The sequence below is a fragment of the Phalacrocorax carbo genome, chromosome 6, assembly GCF_963921805.1.
Source record: "Phalacrocorax carbo chromosome 6, bPhaCar2.1, whole genome shotgun sequence".
Classification (NCBI taxonomy): domain Eukaryota; kingdom Metazoa; phylum Chordata; class Aves; order Suliformes; family Phalacrocoracidae; genus Phalacrocorax; species Phalacrocorax carbo.
In genome coordinates this window covers 19,968,878-19,991,694 of record NC_087518.1, presented here as the reverse complement: position 1 = coordinate 19,991,694, position 22,817 = coordinate 19,968,878, and the positions used below count along the sequence as shown (strand labels likewise).

The window sequence follows — 22,817 nt, the reverse complement described above, 5'->3', positions numbered from 1 at the left end:
TTATGGATGGGGATCAGAGAGTCTCTGTTGGTGCGATATTGCCGCCGGTGCACTGTTGTGGTGGCGATTGGCACCTGTTGTTCTTTGACCTTCAGCAACCCCACCACAGAAGGGTCCTTTGAGAGACCGGGCAAGGTAGACAGCTGTTCAGTTTCCTCTGTCTCCAAGGCAGCTACACCAAAAGCCCACTTGTAACCTTTTGGGTCCTTGAAATACCCTTTCCTGAGGTAGTCTATGCCAAGGATGCACGGAGCCTCTGGGCCAGTCACAATGGGGTGCTTCTGCCACTCATTGCCAGTTAGGCTCACTTTGGCCTCCAATACAGTTAGCTCTTGGGATCCCCCTGTCACTCCAGCAATGCTGATGGGTTCTGCCCCTATATAGTTCGATGGCATTAAGGTGCACTGTGCGCCGGTGTCCACTAAAGCTTTATACTCCTGTGGGTCGGACGTGCCAGGCCATCGGATCCACACAGTCCAGTAAGCCCGGTTATCCCTTTCCTCCACCCGGCTGGAGGCAGGGCCCCTCTAGTCCTGATCATGGCAGTCACAACTCACTTCCTGCAAATGTGAATCAGGAGTCCCTCTATTACACTTAGAAATAAAATCTGCGCTTCTACTCCTCTGTCTGGGGACTTGCTCACTGGAAATTGGAGCAGCGGCTTTCCTGGAAGAGCCCCCCTGAGTGACTGTTCTTCCTTGCAGTTCATGCCCTCGTGCCTGTAGGGTCGAGGTAGGCTTGCCATCCCACCTCATCATGTCCTCTCCGTGGTCACGCAGGTAGAACCATAGGGTGGCCCGTGGTGTGTATCCCCTTCTTTGAGCCAAAGGACGCTTATTCCTAACAGCTGAGACACTGCTCTGTCGAGGTGGGGAGTAGGACAGATCTTCTTTGAGTTGCTGGACCTCTTGGGATAGTTTCTCCACAGCAGAGACAAGCGAGGAAGAGATATTTGTGTCGTAATCTCGGAGTTTATCTATCACCTCTGCCACCGTTGGTGTCTCGTCATCTTTCCAGGACATCACTGCCAATGAGTTTGCATGCGAAGATGGTGCGCTCCGTACAAACTTCCGCCACATGGGTCGTGTGCACTCGGCTTCATCTGGATCTTTGGATGACCGTTGATCATCCAGGTCACCATAAATCACCTCAAACACAGCTAATTCCCTTAGATACTGGATGCCTTTCTCCATAGTTGTCCATTTTCCCGGGCGATATGTAACATCTTCTTTAAAGGGATACCTTTCCTTCACTCCAGACAGGAGTCGCCTCCAGAGGCTGAGGGCTTGTGGCTTTTTTCCTATTGCTTTGTCAACGCCCCCTTCCCCAGAAAGGGATCCCAATTGTTTGGCTTCTTTTCCCTCTAGTTCCAGGCTACTGGCCCCATTATCCCAGCATCGGAGCAGCCAGGTGACAATGTGCTCACCTGAACGACGGCTATAATCTTTTCGCATATCTCGCAACTCGCTTAAGGACAGGGATCGGGTGGTCTCTATTTCATTTATTACTTCTCCCTCCTCTCCCCGCGATGGCCCTGGTTCTTCATCATCCCGTTCTAAACAAGTTGATGTCCGCTTCCAATATTTTGTCTTGTGTATGGGGGCAACTGATACTGGTACGGGTTTATTTTCTGAGCTAGCTCCGGTACTTGTTGTGGGGGTTTGAGTGGCTGCAGTGCCTGTCACTTTGCCTTTCAATCCAGAGACCTTATCTTCCCCCTGGGGGCACTGAATGCTGTTGAGCAGGGCTCGGTATGCATGGGCCAGACCCCAGCATGTTGCAGTTATCTGTGTCTCTCTGGAGTTCCCAGTGTAACAACATACTTTCTCCAAATATTCTACTAGTTTTTTAGGATTCTGCACTTGTTCGGGGGTGAAACTCCAAAACACTGGGGGTGCCCACTGCCCTAGGTATTTGCCCATGCTATCCCACATGCCCTGCCACTCATAACTATCAAGCCTCAGGGCAGATTTCTGGGTGATATTCTTAAGTTGCTTAGTCAAAACCAAAACAACCTGCCCAAAAACTAACAATAAGTGCACCTTAACCACCCAAGGATGTTCAAGATACAAAGACGTTGTTGTAACAAAGGCACAGACATCATAGAACAAAGTTGCAAAGGTATTATTCTGTATTTCCTCCATATAAAATCTCTCAGAGGAGGAGGTATAATTGCTAATTGCCTCAACAAGGTGGTATCCGAAGTACAGTAACGGTTTCAGCAAAAACCCCAAATACCAGATAAAGCTGAAAACGAGTGTTTGTATAACAAATCTTGTAGGCAAAACATTACTAATCACAGCAGAACACAGCAGACTCAACAAATCAACACCAATCTGTAACACCAACTGCAAAAAGGACAACAAGGTGCTGTGACCAGCAGCTGTTGTTATCTCCAACCCTCGTGCCCCACGTTGGGGGCCAAAAAGACTGTCGTGGTTTAGCCGGCAGCTCAGCCCCACACAGTCGCTCGCTCACTGCCCCACCGGTAGATGGGGGAGAGAATCAGGAGGGTAACGCTCGTGGGTTGGGATAAGAACAGTTTAATAATTAAAATTAAAAGAAAACAACAGTAGAAATGCAATGTAAAGGAGAACAACGAGAGGCGCAAAGCCCCGGGGGAGGGGGGAAGGGAGGGGAGAGGGGGAACGAACCGCCGGAACAAACTGCCCGCGCCGCAGCCGCGCGCCGCCCGCCGACCCGACGCCGCGCCGCCCCCGCGCTGGCGCTGCAACTGCCCCCACCTCAATATATTGGTCATGGTGTCACATGGTATGGAATAAACCTGCCATTGGCCAGTCGGGGTCAGCCGTCCCCACCATGGCCCTGCCCCTCCCAGTCCCCCCCGCCACGAGGCAGAGCGCGGGAAGCTGGAAAGGTAGCCGACCCCCACAGTGAGGAGAATTAACCCCTTCTCAGCCAAAACCAGCACACCTGGTTACCATATCATTGTTGGCACTGCACTCATAAGGGAGTTTTGCTGACAGCCTCCAAAATCATATACCTTGTTGCTGCTCTGGGATTCCTTTCCTAGACAATTATGGAGGAAAACATTATTATAGGCTCCCATCAGGATTGTGGGGAACCATTAGATGACTACCAGCACTCGGATAACAACAGGCAAAAATAAACACCTTATCTACCCACTTTTGTTTGAAAATGGCTTTTGCTTTTCAGCTAACAGCTCCATATGAATCAGTATGAAATCACTTCTGTAATGGAAGGGATTGTAACTACAGGTGCTTTGGGGAAGCAGGTGCTGACAATTCCAAGACCACAGAAGAACCACCACCCCAAAAATTATGCTCAGCCTAATTTAAATCACTTTTAAATACCAGCCATTTCTGGTCACTTACAAATATTCCTAGGGAATTTCTCCAGTAACTCAGGAGAACCTTCTGTCTCCATGGCTGACCACAGAGTAGCATGAGTTACTGATTTCAAATGTCCAAATGTAACTTCCATACAGTAGAACTACTGTCACACCATTTACTAACTTCCTTAGGGTTGATCATTAGTAATTTCAAGCTTGGAGTTTTTAATGGAACATCTACTTTACACATGCCACAGTGAAAGAGTTTTTAGAGTGCTTCCTAAAGCTTATTTAAATATGATTCATTTCAGTTTTTAACCACGTGTATGTTAAAAAAGGGATACTGGTATTACTTTGGCTTTGTATCCTACTTCCTGACTTCTTGCCTTATTGTCTTGGTTATTTCATATACTTCTTACTGAGGCAAAGGTCAGTTCACTCATAATACACATTTATCATAATAATTGAAAATTAAAAGATATTAAAAATAATGTGACAATCTAAAGAAGCTACATACTTTTTCAGACATTAGTATCTCACTAAAATAAAAAAGTTTAATAATTATGAAAATAAATTCTTTTATGAAATAAATTTGATTGGCAAGCAAAACAGAAGGTGTATTCTAACTGGCAAATTAGGGAAAAATTATTAGCACAGATTATTTTATGTTGACTTAAATTTGCAACTATGTATCTATTAAAAGCAAGATGTAAAGACACAACAGAATGCACTGGAATAAGACATTTCGTAATTCCGCATTAGCTGGCTGTGATACCATGGTATGGAAGACTTAGAGCTTTCACATGAAAATCATGTTTCCCCAGCATCTGCAAAAGAATAAGGAAAACCCAGCAACCATGACACAGAGTATGTCCAGTTAGTTCACTGCCATTGCCACCAGGTTCCCTTTTCAGAAATAATGAAGAATTACGTTATCCAAAATTGTTTTGAAACAGTATTCTTCATATTCTTCTCAGTATTTTCCATCTTTTAGCATGGAATCCAGCCAAAATCTGTGCTTTTTCAAGCACACCGTCATCTCCAAGATGTCACCGCTGTAAACTGATAAATTATAGCACTTCGCAGAACACAGCAGAACCACTTTCAAATCACATCTTGGGAGACAAAGTATTCCTGGCCATGCATTACAGTGTTCACACAGACTACAAAAGACCTCGCAAGACAGACATTCCCTACCTCAATACAAGAATCTGCCTAGAGCCACAGTGGGGGACGAGCAACAAAGGGGCAGAAGGTGCTAAAAAGAAATGCCAGTCCCAGACACTGAGAAACTGGGACAAGAGCAGACAGCCAAAGGCTGTGGTCTTTATTGTGTAGGATACCCCACATCTTCTCAGACTGAACAGATTCAAACAAACACCTGCAAGTATAAGGCCGTCATTGCTAAAAGCTATCTTAACTGTCAGTTTGATCACCAGCTCTAAAGGTTGAGAGATGAAGTTACAAAAATTCCACTTGGAAATAAGAGAAAACACTTCGGCAGCCTAGGTGATTAACCTTTGGAATATGTTAGGTAAATTCTCCGTAATCAGGCCCTCTAAACTGAAATGGCAGGCTGTTCAAAAGGGCTTATTTTCGCTCACACCACTTACAGGATTCAATATATTAGAGAGAGAAATGTCCTTCACTACAGAAAAATGCTATTTTGGATAAAACAAAGACTTAACAATCAGTGTGTCTTTATAGTCTCTAAAACCAGGAAAATTAATTAGCTTGCTCAGGTGCCTTGTCCCTGCAACATGCTGAGCACTTCAGTACCTTTTTATCCTCACAACTCCCATTTTTCCACATGAGTAACTGTAAAACAGTGACTATCCCAAACCCATGAAGGAGGACTACAGCAGAGCAGAGCACTGAACCCACAGCTCCAGAAGCCTCATCTGCACCTTTCCAATGACAGCACTTTACATTGTGGAAACCGGTCTCACAAAATCCAGTTAGGAATAGGCAGGTCTACAGTTGCGTGAGGGCAACTGACCTCCAACAGAAAAGCAGAACTTACAAAGATCAGAAACAGATTCCCACATCATCTAAACAAATAATGCTTTGGCAGCTTTTGAATTGCCTTTTTGTTTTTGCTGTTGTAGATAAAAAAAACTGTAAATATTAAAAAAAAAAAATCCATTAAGGATGGGTTAAGGATACATCCAAAATGTATTAAGGAGCAAGTAAAGTCATGAATTAAAAAAGCATCTTAGAAATGTGACCTGATTCCATATTTGCCCACAGCATGCTAACACTGGACAGGATGAATGCTCAACTGTGGAGTTATTAAAATTCAAACTAATGCTTATGGTATGTGTCATTGTTGTCAGTAACAAAACAGGCTGCACTAAAAATCCTGCTGACCAGTGCTAGAGGTACTGGCAGAACTACTTTTATCCGGAAGCCCAGCGTACACATACCTGGGTATAAGTGTGATATTTGTGTTCAAATTGGAACATTTTGAAGATCTTTTCTCCCCTAGTCTCTGCAAAAAGCTCCTTCCCCCAGCAAAAGTGAGCTTTGGAAGGAATGGAGAGACTGAATGGCAAACAGACAAAACCAGACAGAAACTAGAATCCTCTCTTTGAGTTTGCTAGCAATGGAATCAAGGTAGAAGGGAAGGAGGGTCCCGGCCATGGCTTGGGCAGCCCCCATGACATGGAGCTGTTGACCTCTCCCCCATGCAGGGGCAGACTGCACATTTCATTCAACAGATGGGTGTACAGGGGTGTTCAAGCAGGTGAGAGGAAGAGCTGGAAGTCACATGGGAAGGTGAGCTCAGTAACCACTGCAGTCTCTTGGAGCAAATTTTATGTATGGCTAAAACTGCCCCACAGCTGTCGTCTCCCAGCAGCTTGCAAGATTGCCATGCACCTTTCCAGGGCACACCAGCAACACCAGCGTGCTCCATGGCCTTTTTGTCATCTGTTACAGACAGACAGTATGACAGTCAGGGCAATAGGCTAGGCTTAGGAACAGGACCAGCTCGGCTCTGCAGAGTCACTAGTATGATTAAATCCCAGTCTCTCTGCATGTTGCAAACTTCCCCTTGTACAGCAATAATCAATGAATTTCCCCTTCTCCGCCATTTTACAGTGTTTTGCTCAAATAAATATTCAAGAGGATGTCAAGAGCACCAGCCACCTCTGAAACCTGTGCATTCAGGAGGGTGGGAAGCTAGGTGCAAAGCAAAGTATCTGGAAGGGTTTCTACATTGCACTGGGCTGGAGGTGATGCAGGCATCAAGTGACGGGTTTTCAGGGCCCTACATTCTATTGCTTAGCACAAAACTGAGAGGGGAGAAGGTATCTAGACCCTCTATGTCTTTGCCAGAAGTGAATTTTAAAATCTACAGGGAAAAATGCAGGACATCTTTGGGAGGGAGAAGGATAGCTGGTCCTGACTAGCAAAGGAAGAGCTTGCAAGGACTACAAGAAACATATTACCTGCAGTTCCTTATACAGGGGACACAAATATTTGCTTTCCATGCTACTTCATTTCCAGCACTCAGAGGTTCTCAAGCTTTTGTCTCTTAGCCAAGCCACTCACAGCCTGCTCTCACCTTGTGATTCCAGGAAGTCTTGCTTCACTGCCAGATTCGCCCTAAGTTCACGCTGTCATTTGTTTGGTTTCCCCCCAATCTTCTCTGCTGAGCGAAACAAATGCAAAACTTTGCGAACACCTCCAGCTTCCCATGAGCCTCTGCCTCACCCTTCCACCCACAGCTCCTGTTCCCCAACCCACCGCCCCCCCCCCAGCACACACTCATGTTCTGACAGGTTCTTGGTATTACCCTGTGGCCAGGTCTCTAGTTCACTGTATTTCTTGGAACCGCAGCTGCACAAAGAAAGCATGAGGACAGCGTCTGCCAGCACCCAGACCACAAGCTCCACAGCTGCACAGTTCCAACCAGCAGACAACGCAAGGTCAGGCTGCTTTCAGCACCAAGACAGTCAGGAGGAAACAGCAGAGATTATCGCTGCTCAATGGCAGCTACAGAGCTGTGCAGAAGTCCAGAGTTGAGGCAATCACGTGCTGCAGTCCAACTACAGTGAATTACCCATCTGATGTTTCTGCAATTTAAAGTACAAGGCTAAGAAAAACAAGAGAAGGGGAGGAAAGGGAAAGGAAAGACTGGAGGTCACAAATTCACAGTGTTCCCTAGAAGTACCCTTTTTTTGTGCCCCACATGCTCTGGGGAAAGCAGGGAAGACAAGGTCCCAGGGATACAAGCCAGGATGGCAAAAGACTTTAACTTCCCAGGTTAGCAAACAGGACAAGGAAAGCAAAAGACACATTAAAACCTGGGTAACCTTCTCTCTGCTCTTGCACACTTCCTGGGAATGTTTTACTTATTTGTGTGCTTTCCAGAAACTTCTGTTCTCAGAATCCAGGACTTTCCATAGAGCTTGATCTGATATTAACCAAATCACCCCTCCCCTCCTGTTTGTCCACCTGGCTGCCAATCAGCACATGACAAAACACCAGGAAGCCAAGCTGGAAACCTAACTCCATGGCTATGGCCCTAGAAGATCACTGCCACGTACCCTCCTTCCAAACCCAAGCCCAGTGCTTAGTGGCAGTCAGGCTGTGGTGTTTTCGACCTGGGCTTTTCTGCCTGGCACCACAGTAGAAAGAGAAAATGTTGCACAAAGCCCGTCGAACTCCCTGTATATGTGTCTAGAAAGCAAAACATCAGAATAACTCCAGAGGAGCCGCTGATCCTGAAAGAAAACGTGGCTTTAGGCAGAAGCAGTGACAGACAAATGAGTAAAGGCACATCTAACACTGAGGAAGAGGTTTGGCTTCTGTTGTCACACAGCAGAAGCAGCTCCTGATGTGTCAGGGCACATGTCAAACACAGCCAAGCACTGCTTCTTCTGTTGGAGGAGAGGCTGTGACAGCACCCAGAAATTACTTTACCAAAAGGCAGCAACCTTTGCAACCCATATGTGCTCATGGCCAAGAGAAATTACCACAGTTGTCATGTCTAAACTTAGCCATGCCCAAGATGAGCAAGAAGAGTGGATCGAAGTCACTGTTAAATGGCCGTACCTCAGGTCTCCGGCACAAACGTCTATCTAGGCACACCTCTCTAGAATCAAGGCATTTTCCTTCTCTGCAGATACTGGTATTGACCACTGCCAGGTACAGTGTCTAGGCAGATGTGCTGGTCCAGCTTACTAATTCCTAGCTCTGAAATTCCAGTTACTTGGATGTCTGAGGGATGATTGGGGGAGTGGGGGACGGGGAGCGCATGGGGCAGAAATATTTTTTTTTCCCTGTTCATGTGAGAATCCCCTTAAGCCCCATCCTCCTGTTACAGCCATTCTACAATTTGTTTTTCTCCAGTTCTAGTCCTAAAATCTTGCTCTAACTGCTGATGAGCTAAGCTACTCAGCTGAAACTCACAGAAACAGAGATCCTCTTTCAATCAGAAAAGGGAGATTAAAGAGCTGAAGACTTCATAGAGTTCTTTTATGGCCAAAAAAAATAGAGACATCAACATTGTGGAGATCTGTGAGAACATATTAGGAAAATCTGTAAAATTTAACCTGGGGAACAAGTTTGTGCATGACTTGAAAGAACAGCTGTTGCTTTTCCTGCTTTCAGCACAGATTCTAGCTTTAAAAATTTACATTTTTGAGTCTCTCCTGGAAATCACCAACTTTGAAGTAATCCTCTGCACTAGCGCAACTTTTTTTTTTCTTGCATTGGAAGCCAGGAAAAACTACTGCCAGTAGTAGTGCATCTTCATCTTGGCCGGTTAGCCAGGAACAATCCTGTTTCTTTCTCCATTTCCTTTTGAACAAGAAGAAATCTGTCCTGATTTTAAAGTAGCCAGCAATAGACTCCTGATAAGCTGTTACAGTAATTAATTACACTCTCTGCTAGAGATGTACATCTTTTCTTCTGGCCTGCATTTATAGTCCTTGTTATACACTTGTCTATGAAACCAGAGAGACTTCAGTGATCAGGTTTCTGCTCTCTGTGCCAGGTAATTACCCCTAAGCTTGCCTTTGATGAGCTAAACAGTCTTTCACAACAAGGCAGATTTTTCCAGCTGTTAATCCACCTGCTGGTTCTTCTCCAAACCCAGTTTTTTATTTCTTTCTAACCCAGTCAGTAACATAACTGGCTGTAATATTTTTGCAACTATTCCACTACTACAGTACACAGATTATTTAATCCTGCTACTTGTACTTGGCAGTCCCCTATTAACAGATGCAAGGACCACATTAGCCTGCTGGGCAGCCCTCTGAAAATGGGTGCTTGTGGCCAGCCAATATCTGTAAAAGTCCCAAATCTTTCTCCAAGCTTATACGGCAGGGGGAGCCCCTCAGCCACAAAACACAGGCTACATTATTAATTCTGCGTATATGATCCTATTAAACACCCGTGCCTAGCTCAAAGGACAATTCCAATTGCTCTGCAGAAACATGAAGGGAACCTGTTAATTTCTACTCCCCAGTATCTGTGCCGCAGCCCACTTTCAGAAAATATCGTTTTCCTCCAACATACTGATAAAATATTACCTACCATATGGGCAAAATCTGATCTATGTGAGGCTACAACAGCAACGCTCCAACTTTAGCACATTTGTTTACAGCTACATTTTGACAGATAGCAGTAAATTTTTAATCTAATATTAGATTTAGTGAATCTATTATTATAGATATATATTATAAACCAGTAATTTATAGATCAAAAATAAATCTAGATCTATCTCTAAATGCCCTATTGCATGTGTTCAATATACCTTATAGGAATCTATACATATTTCAAGAAAGGACCTTAAGCTATGTACAAGATAGGGCACCATCATCCTTTTCATTTCCCAAAATGAGAAGCCAGTGATGCAGAAACAGCCTTCCTTGGAAGAGACAACTGGTCATAGGCAGAACCATTAAAATAATATACAAGCCAAATCTCCTGACTCCTGATCCATGGCTGTACTCCACTAGATATTGTTACCTTTTGACCTTTCTGTAAAGTAATGACCTGTGCAATGGAATTAAGGAAATCAAAGGCCATTCTCCACCCAAAGTTTCCTTTTAGCACTGATCAAAACAGCCAATGTGTACACTGCTTTGACATAAAGCACTAGAAAAAGGCCCCACCTTGCAATCTGTATATTTGCATATATCTGTCACGAAATAAAAAACCCTCCCTTCTCTGCGTGCTTGACCTTCTTGAGAGGTTAATGATTATGTTTAGCTAGCAGTAAGGTTAAACTTCATGAAAGGTTTCTCTGGGCAAATCTTTGCCTAAAGTGCTTTCACAGAACACCCAGCACAAAGACTGTCATTCAGCTGACTGATGCAAGTAGACAGCAATGGTTTTGGTGTATTGAGCATGTTGTCTTGGGAGAGAAACAATTTATCTTGGGAAACAAGTTAAAATTTAAAAATCATAGGTGGAAAAAGAATTTATTAGACAGCAACAGGACTAAAGATTACAAATGATGCTATAGAGAGCGTGAATGGTTTATGTGTTACACAGTACGAAGTAAGGGCTTTCCTGTTAAATGAGCAGGCAGCACCAGAAGCAAAGAAAATACTTTTCCCACTTACAATACAAAATTAGAAAGATTCACTGTCAGATGATGTCACAGAGGTTAGACACAGACAGACTCAAAAGAGGATTAACAAAGTAATGGTGCACAGATCCATTAGCTATTATGAAGCAGGATGGCCCCAAATCCAGCTTTGGCTAAGAACAGCCCTTAACTGCTGACTGTCAAAAGAAAGGGGGATCCTTCCATGCCTACCTTTTCCCTTGTAATTTTGCCCCCACCATCTGCTACAAACCCCAGTCAGACACAGTATATTGAACTACACAGACCAATATAGTCTGACCCACTAAGTCTTTTTTCTTGCTCTCACAGGACATTGCAGCCATGATCTTTTTTTTCATGACTACTAAAAATGTTCAGCATGGCACAGACTTGTAATTTCTTTCCCTAAGATGTCTCCTAGGCTAAGCACACATCCTCACCCTACTGTGTGCCTCCTCTCCCCTTACAGGACAACAGACTGCGCTCATGACACAGCCATCACAACAAAACCAAGACAGAAAAAAAATTATGTAGGGTCTGAGCTCATGCTGAGGTCACAGCAGGTCAAGGAGGTTTCACCAGATTACTGGGTGGCCTGAGGGTCAGAGGGGATGGCGGGACTGTGACAATCCTCCCAAGCAGAACTGGAGCTCTCCTCCCAGCAGCTTTTCTCTAGCAAAAACAAAAACTCCAAGAGTCCAAGAATCTGACTCTAACCGCACAGTAGCTGCAACAGATAAAAGGAGACCATTTTTGTTCCACTGAACAAATAAGCCTTCATTTGCTTTAAAACAGCATCTGAGAGAGGAGGGGATCAGAACCACCAGAAATCCTATAAGTAGTAGGAAATAGAGCCATCAGGAACTCTGCGAGCCTAAGCCTGGAGTGCCCTCTAGGGGTAAAAGACGGGTGAGCCGCACACCACAAACTACTTCAGGGAAGTCCTGGACCAAGCTAAACCTTTCCTTAACGAAGTCACGGTGAGGCTTCATTTAGCCTGTATTTGCCTGTACAAAAAAAGGAATTATCCATAGCTGACTGAGTTATCCTTCTCTTTGTCCTATTTTACCTCTGATATGCAGTGCTGCTGCGATGGTAACACAGCCAGAGTTTTAGAAAACCTTGCTTTGGGAAAATAATTTTCTTCTCTATTATACAGTGGCTTAGCAATGTTGAGACAGGGATTCCTTGACATTACAATAATAATTGCACACCAAAGATAATTCACGAGGCCGAGAACACCCCTAAACCTTGTCCCAAACACCTCCCCACTGCAGAAACCTGGCTGGGGTGGTCACGTGAGGAAAGCATGCAGGACGCTGGGTTCCGCAAGCCCTTGCAAAACCAGTCAGTGCTTGTAGCAGCGAGTCCAAAGCTTCGCTCAGAGGGCCAGGTAACTGGAGGAAGGTGAGACTGAGGACTGCTTAACAAAACTCTCCTCCAGTGCAGTATGTCTATGCTCACAGAAGTATCTATCAGCCTGGCATGCCAAGAAGTTATGGCTGAGCGCAATCAGTCTTGTTATCCCACCCTCAGAGCTTAAACAGGACCTGCTAGCTTCCTGATTTTGGCTGCCTGTCCCCTCCCCACCCAGATTCCCACAAAAGAGAAGAATGAAGCCACATGTGCTGAAAAAGTATTCCTGGAGGAAGCAAACGGGAGAGGGCTCAGCTACCAGAGAGAAGAAACCATACTACAAAGGGGGCAAATTTCACAAAAAGCAAAATTAAGCAGACAACTGAACTCTCTTTGCATGTGTCTCTGTCCTCAGGACTGAAACAATGCTGGTGGTTTATGTCATACTGTGTTTGCCTTCATGCCATTACCAATGTGTCTGGGAGCAAGAGTCATAACCCTTCTGTTGTAACCATACAATAAAGATGGCTTGTCTTCTTCTCATACTTTGAATCAACAAGCAGGAGTATTGGCAGAAGCTACATAAATATAACTAGGAAGAAAATTTTGCAGCTGCTTGTGTATCTGCACTAACAAGTCAATTTAGGGAGTCCCATTTACTCAGCCAAGGACAAGACACGCCATGTGGCTTGTGTATGCAGCCACAGATAAGCAACTTAAACCTGGGATATCAATGTTGATAATGAACTGCTTCCTACAGAACAAGGATTATTTACAGATATTATTTCGTGAAAAGTTACAACACTCTTGGTTTTAAGGACGCTGTAGACAAATCCTAAACAGAAAGAGAGCAACAGATGCAAGTAACTTCAATATTTTTAAAGGAGATATTTCCACTGGAGTTTTAAAGTCCAGTGAAGCTTGGAAAGATTACTCTCATGAAACAAAACATGGGCAAACCGCAACCCAAACACACCCCACAAAGCTCTGAGTCAGAGATGACCATTTTTTCCTTCCTATCAAAAGGAAAGGATCCGGACACCAACTCACTTTGTGCAACAGGTTACACACAGTACATAGCTCCTGGAAGCAGCACGTGCCTGACACAATGTCCTGCCAGGTGCTGCTAAATAGCTGGATCTTGTCCCCATGCTCTTCCTGTCCAAGTAAGCTCTCCAGCACCATATCACAAGAAAACTCTCAGTTGCCAACAGAGCTCCATTCCTAAGCTATCATCACAAACTTCTGGCCTTCCATAATAAATGTGTTACAAATATGCCTTCATAGGAAGTACCATAACACATCAAATAAAGCTTTCCCAGAACACAGGTTTGGGCTAGACTGTTTATGCTACGTTTTTGCACCAGGGTATGTTAGGTGGTTTCAAAATACAGCATGTTACACAGCATTGCATTTCAGTTTGGGCCACTGGAGATGCTTTTACCAAAATCACACGTGTAGGTGCAGTTACCGATATTCTCAGGCATTAGCCAGCCTAGCTTCCACTCCACACAATAGGCCTTTGAAGCCCGGCACTGTATGGAGAGTTCTCCCTGGTTTTAATGCTTATGTGGCATCCATAAGTTAATGGGGAGTTAAAGGTTGGAAATACCCTCTTGAATCAACCACAGCAGAAATACTGTTGACAGTAACAAAGCCAACCATCGCTGGGCTCCAAATGGCAAGACTATTCCTTAGAGTCCTATCTCCAAACTTAATCGCCACAGAGTGATCAAACCCAGACACAACAGAGTTCACACCTTCTCTGGACGCAAGTGTCATCACCATGATTTAGGGCCCAGCAGGGTCTCAAAGAGAGTGTGGAAAAACGGACTGGCCACTTGGGAGGAATATAGGAATGTTGTCAGGGTATGGAGATCTGCGACAAGGAAGACCAAGGCCCACTTGGAATTAAATATGGCAATGCATGTCAAAGATAACAAGAAGGGCTTCTTCAAATACATCATCAGTAAAAGGAAGACTGTGGATACAGTGGGCCCAGTGCTGAACAAGGAAGGGGCCCTGGTGACGCAGGATGCAGAGAAGGCGGAGTTACTGAATGCCGCCTTTGCCTTGGTCTTCTAAGGCAGGCCCTCAGGCATCTCAGCCCCCCGAAAAGAGAGAAAAAAATCTGGAGAAAGGAAGACCTACCATTGGTTGAGGAGAACTGGGTCAGAGATCACCTATACAAACTGGATCCTTACAAATCCATGGGCCCCGCTGGGATGCACCTGCAAGTGCTGAGGGAGCTGGCAGATGTTCTTGCTGAGCCACTCTCCATCATCTTTGACAGGTCGTGGAGGACAGGAGAGGTGCCTGAGGACTGGAGGACAGCAAATGTCACTCCAATCTTCAAAAAGGGCAAGAAGGAGGACCTGGGAAACTACAGGCCAGTCAGTCTCACCTCCATCACCGGAAAGGTGATGGAGCAGTTCATACTGGAGGTCATCTCCAGGCATAGAGAGGACAAGAAGGTTATCAGAAGTAGCCAACATTGATTCACCAAGGGAAGATCACGCTTGACTGAGGGGGGAATCTTATCAATGCTTATAAATATCTAAAGGGTGGGTGTCAGGAAGATTGGGCGAGACTCTTTTCAGTGGTGCCCAATGACAGGACAAGGGGCAATGGCCACAAGTTGGAACACAGGAAGTTCCACCTAAACATCAGAAAAAAAGGTTCTTTCCTGTGAGGGTGACAGAGCAGTGGAACAGGCTGCCCAGGGAGGTTGTGGAATCTCCTTCTCTGGAGACATTCAAAACCCACCTGGACACAGTCCTGTGCCCCCTGCTCTACGTGTACTTTGTCAAGCAGGGGCGTTAGATGAGATGATCTCTAGAGGTCCCTTCCAACCCCTACCATTCTGTGATTCTGCAATTCTGAGATGCTGTTGATGCCCCACACTAAATCAAGACTCTGACTCTGAATATTCTTCTACAGGCTGAGATGAGAGGATGTCTTCTAAGTTGTGCTCATTACCACTAAATTGCCTGGAACCCTCTCATGGATTTCACTAGCACCCTCCTCTTCAAAGGGCACAACAGAAGCACAGGCTGTCATTGCCTTTAAACTTTTGTGTCATAAAAGGTGTCAGATGAAGGATTCTGCAGACTGCATCCTCTCTTTAGTGAGCTGCTGCTTTCTTCATACAATCCCAGTGTTATCCCTTCCCCAGAAAAAGCAAAGGTGGTCTTCCCATCTCCAAAGCCCACTCAGTCCTTGGCAACTCTTCTGACATTGTTGGTAGAGGACATTCTGTCTGGATGAGCCTTTTAATTCTTTTTACAGTATGGGCCCCTACTTAGAGGGACCTAAGCAGGGGGCTGCCAGCACATTACAACAGTCACCAAATGCCAGGCAAACAACTGAAGAAATTACTATTAAGCTGAAACAGGTTTAAGCTTCTGCAGCTCCTAAATGGACAAGCTATGGAGAGCACTTCATCTCCAAAAGTTATCTCAGGCTCCAAAAGAAAACAAATTCTCAGAAAAGGAAAGCAAAAAACCCAAACAAACAAAAAGACACAAACACAAAAAGAACCAGCCCAAAACGAAAGAAAACCCTAACAAAACTTAAAATCTCCTGAAGGCTAGTAAAGAGAAAGACTTCCTTGATAGGATGGTCCTGGAGCGGAAGGCTAGGCTACTGTCAGGGAAAGCGTCACCATGTAGTTCATAGGCTTTTCCCTAGAAGCAGGAAGAATGGGAATAATGGAGTTTTAGCTTAGTCATGTATGGCTGTCCTTTACATTCTTATGACTGACATTCATTCACGTTTCATCCCAACACAGGTCAGAACTTACCCTTCAATTTCCAGTGTTTGTTTTGTTACCATTCAGGAAACAACCCTCCAGTTTCCCATGTTTGTCCAGAAACCACCGTGGAGCCATCACACAGGTGGTAGGTACCGTTTCCTACCAGCCTGTACTGTCTTAGTCTGCACGTGGACAAACAAGCTCTCTGGAGTCCACTACCATTTGTTTTTCAGCAGCAGCTTTCTACTGCTGCAGGATTTTGCTAACAACCTTTGGACAACTTCAAGATTCTTACCCTTGTATCAAAGTACTAAGCCACTAGGATAAAGCACTATAGGTTTTGAACTTTGAAGGGTCACTACTATAACAGAAATAAGGAAAGAAAGCTGAGTCCTTCCATCAATGGAGATGGATCTCTGTGTAATTAAGCGATGCACTAGCTTGCAACATTTCTTGCTCTGAGCCAGGAGGCAAAGTTCACCAGCATCAGTTCCAGATCCCAAGCTTAGAATCCTCCCTCTGTTCTAAAAGAAGTGGAGTGATCTGACCTCCTCATCACTACAACATCACAATATACAGGGCACCTTCATAGCATTGCTATGAATGTATTGTATGATGTAGTTCACAGATTCAAGCCTGCCCCTGCCACATTCCCCACATTCATACCTCTGTTTCAGGCCGAGGAATAAATACTGGGGGTCTCATCTTCAGAGTCAGGTCCTGAAAGTCCCACTCACCAAGCACATACTGCACTGGCATTCTGTAGAAGGCAAAAGGAAGTGTGAACACTTGATAACTATGCTCTGTAACACCGAAAAACTCTCAATACTATGCTTACCTCATTACTAACCACATAACCCTTCTGAGGGTGAGCAGCTAGGCACCCCTGAGGCTCTCAACTGCATGTGCAATGTGCAGGTGCGCTTTAAGGGAGTTGTAGGAGCTCTGTTCCCACAAAAGAGTTTGTTATCAAGCACTGGACCTGGGGAAATACAGGCCAGTCAGCCTCACCTTGATACTGGGGAAAGTGATGGAACAAATAGTCCTAGACATAATTTCCAAACGTACTAAGTACAGGAAGGCAGCTGGGAATAGTAAGCATGGATTTAAAACAGGGAAACCCTTCCTTACCAACCTAATAACCACCCAGGACACAATGACTAACTCAGTGCATGAGGAGAGAGCAATCAATACTGTTTATCTAGACTTTCCTAAGGCTTTTGATACTGTCGCCCATAACATCCTCATATACAAGCTGACGAAGTATGGACTAGATAAATGAGGTGGACTGAAAATTGGCTGAACTGGCAGGCTTGGAGGGCTGCGCTCAACAGCACAAAGTCCAGCTGAAGGCTGCTCACTGGTGGAGCATCTCTGGGGTTAACAGTGGGGCCAATATAGTATAACATCTTCATTCATGATCTGGATGAAGGGACAGAGAGTACCCTTGGCATGTCTGCAGGTGACAGAAAATTGGGAGAAGTGGCTAATAGACCATATAGGTGCGCTAGTTTTCAGAGGCTGGAGAAATGGGCTGACAGGAACCTCATGAAATTCAGCAAAAGGTAATATAAAGACGTATAAATTGGGGAGGAATAACCCCATGCACCAGTACAGGCTGGGGACCAACCAGCTGGACAGCAGCCTTGCAGAAAAGGCCCTGGAGATTGGGTGGACAAGTTGACCATGAGCCAGCAATGTGCCCTTGCAGCAAAAAAGGCCAGTGGCTTCCTGGGCTGCATTGGGCAAAGCATTGCCAGAAGGTCAACGGGAGGGGATCTTTCCCCTCTATTCAGCACTGGTAGGAAACATCTGGAGCACTGGGCTCCCAGTGTAGGAGAGACATGGACATACTGGAGTAAGCCCAACAAACGGCCATTAAGATGATTAAGGGTTTGGAGCATCTGACATACAAGGAGAGACTGAGAGCTGGGACAGTTTAGCCTTCAGAAGAAAAGGCTCGGGGGGGTAGGGGGGTGGGCAGGGGCAGGAAATCTCATCAATAACCATATGTATCTGGTGAGATGAAATAAAGAATCATAGAATCATTAAGGTTGGAAAAGACCCTTAAGATCATCGAGTCCAACCGCTAACCTATCACTGCCAAGTCCACCACTAAACCATATCCTCAAGTACCACGTCTACCCTTCTTTTAAATACCTTCAGGGATGGAGACTCAACCACCTCCCTGGGCAGCCTGTTCCAATGCTTGACAACCCTTTCGGTGAATAAGTTTTTCTTAATATTCAACCTAAACTTCCCCTGGCGCAGCTTGAGGCCATTTCCTCTCATCCTGTCGCTTGTTACTAGGGAGAAGAGACTGGCCCCCGCCTCGCTACAACCTCCTTTCAAGTAGTTGTAGAGAGTGATAAGGTCTCCCCTCAGCCTCCTCTTCTCCAGACTAAACCCCAATTCCCTCAGCCGCTCCTCATAAGACTTGTTCTCTAGATCCTTCACCAACTTTGTTGCCCTTCTCTGAGCCTGACTCTTTTCAGTGGTACCCAGTGAAAAGGCAGGTAAAGGGCATAGACTGAAACAGAAAATTCCATTTAAACCTAAGAACCACACCCCTTCCCCCCACCCCCACCCCCACCGCTGTGTCAGTGGCCAAACACTGGAACAGCTGTCCAGAGAGGTTACATAGTATCCACCGTTGGATATATTAAAAACCAAATTGGCCATTGACTCTGACCACCTTGCTCTAGCTGATTCTGCTTTGAGCAGGGAAGGTGAAATAGATATCCAGAGGACCCTGTCTACCTCCATGATTCTGTGAATTTTGGGGCCAAGTTTTCAGCTACTGTGAGGCACCATACCTCACTTCTTCACACAGAACAGCAGACATTTGTTGCAACCTTAACAGCACTTAAGACAGAGCAATTCGCAAGTCAGACAGCTCTGGGAATTTTGAATTTCTGCTCCTAGCACAAGACTCGAGCAGCGGAACAATTTCAGGGAAGGCACTCAGATCAAACAAAGAGTAACCACTGCTAACACACTGACTCCCTGAAAAACTCTCACATCCTATTCTGCATAAGACATAGCACGATTAATCCGTACAGCAAAATGAGGATCCACATCATAACCACACTCATATAAACAAGGAGGAAGGTGCTGCCTCCAAACATGCTCCCAGGCATCTCTCACCCTCCTAAATGATCCAAGTTCCTGAATATTTCCTCTCCTCACACACTACTTGCTAGGCCCAGCCTAAGCCTCACCAGCTCATTCACACCAAAGCCATTTAATTTTTGCGCTAAGACAACCCCTCACACAGAGCAAGCACATAGAGGCCAAATGGAGACCAAAGCTGTAACAGCCATGGACACCTCTAAACACCAGGGAAATACCCTGCAGTCAAAGTCTAGAAAGGAAAGCACAGCAACACCACAGACCAGTAGCAGACTGGCAGCTGAAGAAATGCTGAATCAGACAGAAGGGAACAAGACTAAATTTCGTAAGCACAGAAGGGCTTAGTGAAAATGCACCCGAGTCAGTATTGCCTATTTCCTGCTCCTCTGCAACATGCCTTAAACCCTCTTTGCTCCCAGACAGGTGATTTGCTACCTGTCAACAACAGCTAATGTCCATCACTTGAGTCACCATGAGACACAGCACTATTACTTGATGTCAGCTGCTAATGGTTTTCTGCCTTCTCTCTGCTAGTATTCTTCTGGCTGCATTAAGACTGAAGGAAAACCCTCTAAAGGAAGGACTGTAACAGCAGGCTCCTACCTTTCTAGACGCTTGTTGCTCAGCTGCTGAATTTTCTCCTGTTGCACTGCTGTAAGCGGAGTGCAGAGGCTTTTGGAGTTCAAGCTCTGAAACTGAAGATAAGGTCACTTTAAAACCTGCCCACTGGTGCCACTTGGGTGTCCTCTGCACCCTCCCAAGGGCATCCTCCAGGGAGGCCCAGCATGTTGACAAACATATGCCTGGGACTGTTGGAAACCACAAATGATTAGGAGAACCTATCTTGCACGTTTAGAAACAAACATGTGCAACTGTTCTTCTGCTACTTTTCAGGGCTCAGAATAATAAATAAAATTAAGAATCGTTCCACCAAGCAAGTCAGGGTACAGTGTGGGTGTATATTCAGTCTCTGCAAAAGAAGGCATTTAAGAGACCCCAAGTGTTCTACTGGCATTAATAAACTATGCCTCACCCTCTCTGCCACCTAAGGTAGGGAAAAGTTGTTCTGCTTCCTGTGAGATAAAAAGAAAGGTAAGGGATTCAACCAAAATGACTGAGAGGCACATAGAGACTTTATTCTTTTCTGTTACTTAACTGTTTTTGCTCCCAGGACAAATGACACTATGTATTCACTGGATTCTCGTGCTTCAGGGATCCCATTTGCCTCAAACACCTTCTGCCAGTAGTTGACCACATCGGTGGCAGTCACGAGCCTAGGTCTTGTACTGCAGCTCTGCCTCAGAGGTGAGCACTTTGGACTGAGGACAGGACTTTGGCTCAATACCCCTGGCATGCGCTGAGGCGAGAGACCCAACAACCTCCTGAGCAGTGGGTGGGTGAGGCATCTCATTGTTGTGAAAACAGTTCCGGGCTTCCACATGTGTTCCTTGTTGCCATCAGCTGATCTAGTCAGTGCGGAGACTCACAGGACATTTGGTGCTACTACAAGCCACCGTGGCTAAGCACCAGCTGACTGCAGTCAGTGGATTCTCCTCAGGGCAGCATGAAAATGGCAGTGTTTTGCAGCTGTTCTTGTCTAGAAAAGGAGGCAAGAATACAGCCTGAATGCCTCAGGCTAGCAAATCACAGCTTCCCCCCTGACAGAATGCAGACTGTTTGCCCTAATCCCAGCCCACAGGTATAAAACCAATTACTCACACCCTAAGAGTAACAAAGAATTACCCCAAGAAAAGACTCAAGTGACAGCTAACCAGCTCTGCCACTACAATCCATTTCTTTGCAGAGCTGCACATCTCCACAGGCCAGAGCTACTAGGAGGCTGGTCCATTCCTGTGGCAGGGCAGAAGCAAGCGTGCCTACACACAGGCACAGCATTCCTGCCTGTCCTTGGTCCCAGAAAGACACAGACACACCAACCTTCAGCTCCAGCCCTTGGTTCTCCACCCCATGGGTGGAGAACCCTGGTTCCCTGCAGGAAGACCTTCAGTCTCTCCTAGATTCTTCCTTTTATTCCTCTCTGTTCATAAACCACAAGTCCTAGGTTAGCGGGTGTGCTCACAGAAGACCTTGACTCCATGGGTCAAGGGTCATCCCCAGAGAGTAGTCACGGGGCCACAGAGCCAGGGCTGAGCTGCTAAGAGCAGGGGAAGGAGAAAAGCAAGCAAGGTACAACTAGAGGGAAGAGAAACACTTGAAAGGATGCAAAGGCCAGAAAAGGCAAACCCTGCCAGAGGGAAGTCAGTCTCTTAAAAGAGAACAGTCACAGCCAGACAGAGAGGGAAGAAAACCAAGACCACTGCAGGAGACAAAGGAGATGGAACTTTACAAAACAGCTGCTACATATCACACCTGTAACTGTGTTTTAATGGAGAGAAACAGAACAACCACCCTGCTTTCCTGCTGTGATCCATCAGGAATGGGGGGCCCCCTCCTTCTGACTCACAGTCGCTGGAGCCCCTGTGGGCACCCATTCCCATTCCTCTATTGATGGCTGCTTTTCATCACTGTCTGGGAGAGGCTACAACCACCCTGCTCTTGCCGCACAGTGAAACTGTAGGAAGTCAGGCCTCCACTGCCCTCCTTTGCAAAAATCAAACCAAACAGAGCCCAGGAAAGCAACAGAGGGAATACCCTGCAGTAAAGATCTCAAGATTGGCTTACCTGCTACCTCCTGACAAAGGGGCAGGCACTCTAAGAGACCAAGGATCCAGTTCTTACCATCTTCATTACCCCCAGAAGAGATAAGCAGTCCCTATCAAAACTTGCCTTTATGTTATGCATAAGCAGTCTGACAGCTACAGCCTTTACCTGAGCAGCTCCCAACTCCAAGGCCCTGTTTCAGGGATACTGCCACAAGAGAAGCACTAAAGGAATAAGACGTAAACTGTTAGTGTTGTTAGGGAGACAGATAAGACTTTAATCAGTCATGGCTGAACAATACTGCCATTTCTGTTGCTATTAATAAATGAGACTAGCTACTGCTGTGAGGCCCCTTCTACTTCTTGGTGCAAATACCTGTCTGCACACAGGTGGGGAACACATTTGTTTTCCTGCAGCTCTGTGGTTTGGCCCGTTCAACCCCCAGCTCCCTGCTCACTGTAGCCCAACACGTACTCTGGTGGCCGTCGAAAGGCACGGCTTGTCCCACACTCCCCGCCTGGCCCTCAGGCTCGGGCAGGAGCCGGGGCTGCGCCGTAAAGGTCGATACCGTCCCGGTGCGGGGCTGGCGCTCGGCCGAACCGGCCCCTCGCACAGCCCCGCCGGCCGTACCGAGGGAGGGGGTGCAGGTCCCCATTGCAGCCAGGAAGCTGCCCGCGCACCCACCCACGCCTCACTTCAAGGAGCTCCACAGAACGCTGCCGGGGCCCGGCTTTCCGTCCAGCTGGTCCGGCCTTTCCTGCACACACACGGCCCGCCGGGCCTGCGCCGCGGCGCTGGCGCGGGATCCCTTTACCTCAGGGGCGAGCGAGCCCCGCGCGGCGACACCTCACCTCGCGGCTACGGCCGCTGGCGGGGCTGGAGGCGCGGCCGGCCCACGCGGGCACCGGGACAGTGGGCAGCCACCTCCCGCACCGCAGCCGGGGCGGGGAGCTTAGGAAGGGGTGCTGTTGGGGAATGAACTGCCGCGCCGCCGACACCACACGAGTGAGCGACAGGCGCGCTGACCAACCGCGACT

At 46.3% G+C, this 22,817-nt stretch overlaps 1 protein-coding gene across 6 annotated transcripts in view; it reads right to left on the bottom strand.

The window, feature by feature from the left end:
• Window positions 1–22,793, bottom strand: part of HEMK1 (HemK methyltransferase family member 1) — a 46,638-nt gene extending 23,845 nt beyond the window's left edge. The window contains exons 1-5 of one of the 6 annotated variants that reach the window (XM_064454082.1): window positions 22,595–22,793; window positions 21,802–22,004; window positions 20,276–20,716; window positions 19,723–19,814; window positions 16,654–16,747 (exon numbers count right to left, since the gene is read on the bottom strand). In XM_064454082.1, coding sequence (XP_064310152.1) covers window positions 16,654–16,747; window positions 19,723–19,814; window positions 20,276–20,560 — 471 coding nt within the window. In that variant the 5' untranslated portion in view covers window positions 20,561–20,716; window positions 21,802–22,004; window positions 22,595–22,793. Of the gene's footprint in view, window positions 1–16,653; window positions 16,748–16,825; window positions 16,923–19,722; window positions 19,815–20,275; window positions 20,717–21,801; window positions 22,005–22,594 lie in introns of those variants that run through there. The other 5 variants (XM_064454083.1, XM_064454084.1, XM_064454085.1 and 2 more) reach the window with 5 other exon arrangements.
• Between the last annotated feature and the right edge of the window lie 24 nt (window positions 22,794–22,817).